Below are 6121 nucleotides of genomic sequence, written 5' to 3' on the forward strand. Positions count from 1 at the left end.
TGAAAATGAGAAGCGGTGTGAAGTGGCACGGAAAGGGAATACGATACATGCGGCGCTCGCGACGGGGCGTTGCTTGTCCAAACGAGAAAGAGTGTGATGTGGCTGATCCCCTGCTCTAAGATTCGTGCTAATGATCCAAGGGTGGAAAAGACGTTCAGACTGGGGTCATGGAAACCTGACATTCGGGGGTTATAGATTCCCAAGAATAATGGTTGGATACAGCGCCGCCGACGGCTCAGCGGCTCGGCTGCCGGCAGCAAACGAAGGGGGATAGAATTAGCAACCTCACGCCAAATTCCGTGAGCCGTAATTAGCAGCCTCTCGCTTAATTCCGTGAACAATTTGGCTCACTCCCTGACAAGTGACAACCTAGCTGCTCTGAACTCCGCTCGAAACCCTAGCCGCCCCCATCATCCCCTTCCTCCCACCCCGCCGCCCGCCATGCCCTCGCCGGCGCCGCACCTCGTCGACGAAATCCTGGAGGAGGTCTTCCTCCGCCTGACCACCCCGGCCGAGCTCGCCCGCGCCTCAACCGCCTGCCCCCGTTTCCGCCGCATCATCACCGACCGCTCCTTCCTCCGCCGCCACCGCAAACGCCACCCACCTCCGCTCCTCGGGCTCGTGAACGTGGATGGCAGCTTCCAACCAGCCGAGGCGCCCCACCCCTCCGCCCCGCTCGCCCGCGCTCTCGCCGACGCCGCTGATTTCACCTACTCCTTCGTCCCCGCGCCCAGCAATGGCATCCCCTGGCATGTCCGCGACGTCCGCGATGGCCGAGTCCTCCTGGAGGCCTGCCAGGTTTTGGAGACCCTCAAAGACATGGCGCTGTGTGATCCCTTGTCACGGCGCTACGTGCTGCTTCCGCCCATACCGACGGACCTCGCTGTCCAGGAAGAGTACCCATTTGATATCGTGCCCATCCTTGCTCCCATTGCGGATGATGAAGATGATATGTCGTTCAAGGTGATATGCTTAGCCATCTATGGTTCCAAGCTAACCGCCTTTGTCTTCTCGTCTGTCACACAGCAATGGTGTATAACTGCATCTATCGGTTGGAGTTTGTTAGACGCGCATCACCCTCCCCTTGGACTGTGCATGTTTTCCACTTATGGGTTCTGTGGCTTGCCCGGTTTCGACAACGAGGGCGGATGCTTCTACTTGGCGTCACCTTTGTTAGACAAGTTGTTCGTGCTGGACACACAAAAAATGGAGTTTCTCACTGTCAAATATCACACTGGCTATGATATACTGGTCAGACACCTGCCTGGCCGGATAATCGAATTTCTCGCCAGATACGGTGATCCCCATATAATTCAACCTGGCCAGGACAGAAGTATGCGTGGCATTGTAGTAGGTAGAGAAGGAGACCTCGAGATGTTTTCTCTCATCGGTGATCACAGCCCAAATGGCTCATTTGATCTCTATCATACGACTCAGCAAAGCAATGGTGAATCTTCCAATGAATGGCGGATGAAGAATATTATACCGTTGCCTGGAGGGCATGACTATTTCACCATGAGTGCGGCTGAGGGATTATTGTTCCTTGGAGCCACTACAGAAGATCAAGTGGGCTTTGATAGAGAGTCTGGGCCGCCATTGTCCAGGATTGATTGGGATGTAGATTATTTTTCGCTTGAGGTCAAGACTTCTGAAGTGAGGAAGGTTTGCACGAGCAAGGGGAAATTCTTCCATGCTGAACATGTTCACTGGTACTTTGGCTACCCCCCGTCGCTGTCAAAACCGAGTGTATGAAGTGGTAAGTTAATTTGTTTTATGATCGTTGTGCTCTGCTGGCCTAATTGTTCATGTAGATGTGATTGCTTTATGCTGTTATACAAGACATTGTCAAAGTAGGGTAAGTTGGCATGATCTGTTTCCTGGTCAATAATTGCCTTGCAACATGGTAATAAAGTTAACAATTTCATTTCATACCAAGAAGGGTGTATATACCCCACCAAGTTTGCATAACATTTGCTTCAGTTAATGTCTGAGGGCCATTTACATCTAAGGAAAGGCGTTAATTTATCCTTTGCGTATTAGTTTCTGCTACATTTTGTTAACTGGAACCGGCTAAATGATCATTTGTCCCTCTTATAGACATACTACCTCTATTATTTGCCCCTCTTTAGATAACATTTGACCATTAATTTACTCTTGTTTAAATTTTTGTGCGTACCATTTTCGCCTTTCTAGTTAGTAGGCACCAACCCATGCAAATATGACATCAGTTACCTGCAAAAGAAGTATGACATAGGTTACCTGTAAAAGAAGTATGAAATAGAATTATAGGGAAGGAATAGGAGTACACTCTTGCAAGATTTTAAAACTGCATGTATGTTTCCAGTTGTGGTGAAGCCTGGTACTATATTTTCAGTAACTTTATACAGCTTTGTGAAGCTACTGTTTGGTATTTGTTTGTGAAAGTATAAATGTTCTGATATATGTTAGGTTAATTAAAATTGAGGCATATCCTGCTTCATATTTCGTTAATAAACTTCTGGAAGCCATTCATATTAAGGTTTTCGGCGCAGTTTTGCCTAGAAACCGTGCAGCTTTATTCTCTTTTCATAAATTGCAGGAACACCCTACCCATTTGGAACAAAAAGCTGCCCATATGTCTTCTATTTTTCTTTTCTTCTTTGAATATGATTTGGCACATGCTCCGGATGATTGGACAGATTATAGTTAGACTCCATTGACATGGTTCTCTTTGTAGCACATGAATAAGAGTCCACATGATACCTAAGACGACACATACGTAATCAAAGATTCACATCGTGAGATTTCGGGCATCCATTTCTTGAAGCTACGTGTTATTTTTATCTATCTCTAAGGAAAAGGGCTAGCTGTAGGGCATAAGTGAGCCTTCAACCTATAAACTCCCTAGGACTTTTAAAAGCTATCATTTAAATATATCAAAATAGTCTTCAAACACAATTTGGAACACTGATGGGTGATTAGATATATTTAAGTACCCTGTCAAATTTGATATTATCAAAATACTGTTTACAACGAATACACAGACATTATTCCCAAGTAGTAATATAAATATTTTATATAAAATATTATTATTCAAAGTGTAGAAGGTATAACCTCACTAAGTTTCCAAAATCTGGGGGAGTAATCAAATAATATTATTGCTCTTAACATGATATGAATTTGCTTTATTGGGTACGTACATGAACGTACATCAATTTGAAGAGCGTTTGCTTATTGAATTGTTTTCAAACTTTTCCTTCTACTGCACTAGCACGGAAGCTGAATTATCCGTTTGCATCCAATTAGTTGTGCTATTTCAGATTTATTAGTAAAGCAGTAAATTTTGGTCAATTCGAGCAGCTCTAGTGTCTAGTCAATCCAACGGGCGAAAAAACTCAAAGCACATGCATCTATCTTTATCATGAATGCATTGTGGCATTCGATGGTTTCCACTAAAGAAGGAAAAAAAGCTGATTAATTAGGCAATTTTAAACGTACACATGGACCTTATTGCTTCATTAGTATGGGAGAATCCCACCCCACCTTGTATTTTCCAATCAGCTTGAACGCCTTTGGCAGGTTTGCTACAATGCTACTGAGATGTAGGTGACTTGAACTATTGTTCTGATTGATCTGATATGGCCGCCACGATCTGTACGACGTCCCAAACGTGGAGTTATGGTGGATTCATTACGATCTGGACCATACAGATAAACCCAATGGGTTATATCTGTTTTATTTAGAGTCAACATGGTGGCTCAGAAGGAACCCCCAATTAGTAAATATATAAGACAAGATGCAAAGATATGGTTTTGTTCCAATTCCACAATTCAAAGCCTTCTTTTCCTTCTCTTTTTACCTTTGCTCCCATATTCATGTTTGGCTTGGACCATACTGATACTAGCATCGGTGGTGGCGTGGCAGTGCGAGCCCCACCGAGTAGTTTGCTAGGCTGCAAGGTCTCGACGTGACCTGTGGAGAGCTATCGACGAGCTTGCAACACTCCTAGGTGCAACAATGCCCAGCCCCACAACAAGTGCAGTGCTGCAACAATGGCCGCCGCACTCGTTGTATGTGGTTCAGTGTCGATGTTTCTACAGCTGCTGATGCTTCAAATTCCAATACTGATTCCACAGTTATGCGCAGGTAGATGGGCATTATCATTAGTTGCGGATCAGTGCTTGCGCATGGTTCAATTATTTCCTTCTTTTTTTATCAATCAGGTTCTTGTTCAGAAAGAGCACAGCTTGGCATGGACAGCTGTGACTTGACAGTTGACAGGAGCAGAATGTAAGAACAAAAACAATCTCAGGAAAGGGAAAATAAATGGAAGTGACCACAAAAGGGTAGATCATCAATCCAAAAATCTCGGGTATACCATCAATTAGAATCTAGGTTATGCGCGATAAATAATGTGGGTATGTTCATAAGAGGCTCAAATAATCAAATATCCTACATGGAATAGAGGGACTCCTTAATTAGAACCTTGAATGAGGAGCTTACGTGCCTTTAGTTTTGAGCTGTGAATCTGTGATTTACTTGTCGATTTTGTACGGAGCGCTTTATTGTGAAACCCTTGGAAGAAGAGTTTTTTGTTGCATCCACATGATTCTAGTTTGTTCTAACTAGTAAGTATATCTGCAGGACTGATGAACTTGCTTTGCTTCTGTTGTCTTTTTTTGGGCCATGCATCTGGAGCCTTTGAAGAGAAATGGAGGATGGGCAAAAAGATGGTGCCGCGCAAATAGTACTTGAGCATGGTATTATTTACAGGGAATCATTGGTACTTGAGCATTGGTATTAGTATTTTAGTCGACGTATACTTTGCTACATATGTTGATGTTAAGCGTGTCAAAGCAAGACATGATGGGAGCAAGGTGAATTTTGGCGAATGTTTGTATGTAAGATGCTTGTTGTTGTGTGTGTTTGGAAAATGGTCGTATACTTTTGTCGAAACTCTCAGTGGTTGCAGCACATTATCCTCTCTGCTCAACATGTTCATGGATCTGATGATTCATTGCTGCTTTCATTGCTCGTGCTGGCTTTGAGCATTCACAATTTTGTGTTTTGTTGGTTGCCTTTTGAAAGCCGCGTTTTGAGGCAATCAGCTACAACAAAATGGGCAAGCTTCATGCTTGGCGCCGACATTCCTTTATCCAACATCTTTACAAGAGATATGTATCTTTTGAATGGCATGTTAGATTAGATACATAGGTTTCAGTCAACAAGTGACCAGGAACTCAACAATCATGATACTTGTCTAGCTGTGCTGGGAGCTCCTTGTTGTCCTCCTACTCTTTGGCAAAGTTATAATACCTGATAGCGTTCATCTTCAAGCGAGGAGATAGGTTCTTTACTATGGGTATTTGCTAGAGTATTTGGACTTTGGGAAACTCACAAAGTCATCTTTGCTGTTCTTTTCTCCCTTTGTCTGATGTGTACATGTTGCCACAAACTTGCCACTGGGAGCACATTCTTTCTTTCCTCCCTCACCGATCAAGATCCTATGTTACTGCAAAACATGGAAGTCGGCAGGAGACCAACCCAAAACATGCATGAGATCTACAAGGTAGGCTGACTTGGTTTGGCATATTTCCTATCTTAGCATAAATACGAAGAAACATGAGATAGAAATGCTAGGCTGACTGGTTTGTTTTCGCAAATAACAATAATACTAATACTATTCTATAACATGTCATACCAGCATAGATGGAGATCTTTCATTCCTTTAAAGGGGGAATTGAAGTTCGGAACTTGCCGAGTAGCCGGTGAGTGAGTCAGTGCCACAAGAACATCCACGATACTCATTGTTATGCTTTTTAACCAAGCTACCATATAGACTATAGACTTAAATGGTCACCAAATTTTAATTTAAAACTACATATATTTTCTTTTCATTGATCTTTCTTTACTACTCCCTCCGTCCCACAAAACGTCTTATATTGTAGGACGGAGGGAGTATTTATTTGCCTGTGTTGAGGTTCCAAAAAGTAAGACTTTGCATAGCTGAAGCACTACAACCTTTAGAGGTAAAGTATCATCGTTGTCAAGAATATTATAGATTGAATTGCATATGAGGCTGGTAAAAACATCTCTTGCAACATGCAAGCCATAATGGCTCTCTGCCTAGCACCGCCGCTCC

At 43.3% G+C, this 6121-nt stretch overlaps 1 protein-coding gene across 1 annotated transcript; it reads left to right on the top strand.

The window, feature by feature from the left end:
• Positions 1-768: 768 nt before the first annotated feature.
• On the top strand, positions 769-4906 carry LOC119319242. Its single transcript, XM_037593731.1, has 2 exons — positions 769-1756; positions 4624-4906. The coding sequence occupies exon 1, from the start codon at positions 820-822 to the stop codon at positions 1750-1752; it is 933 nt and encodes a 310-aa protein (XP_037449628.1). The 5' UTR covers positions 769-819; the 3' UTR covers positions 1753-1756; positions 4624-4906.
• The last annotated feature ends 1215 nt before the right edge of the window (positions 4907-6121 follow it).

This window comes from Triticum dicoccoides, chromosome 6A (genome assembly GCF_002162155.2).
Source record: "Triticum dicoccoides isolate Atlit2015 ecotype Zavitan chromosome 6A, WEW_v2.0, whole genome shotgun sequence".
NCBI classification, from domain to species: domain Eukaryota; kingdom Viridiplantae; phylum Streptophyta; class Magnoliopsida; order Poales; family Poaceae; genus Triticum; species Triticum dicoccoides.

Coding starts and splice junctions, on each gene's coding strand:
- LOC119319242 (XM_037593731.1), top strand. CDS start 820: ATGGCGCTGTGTGATCCCTTGTCACGGCGCTACGTGCTGCTTCCGCCC.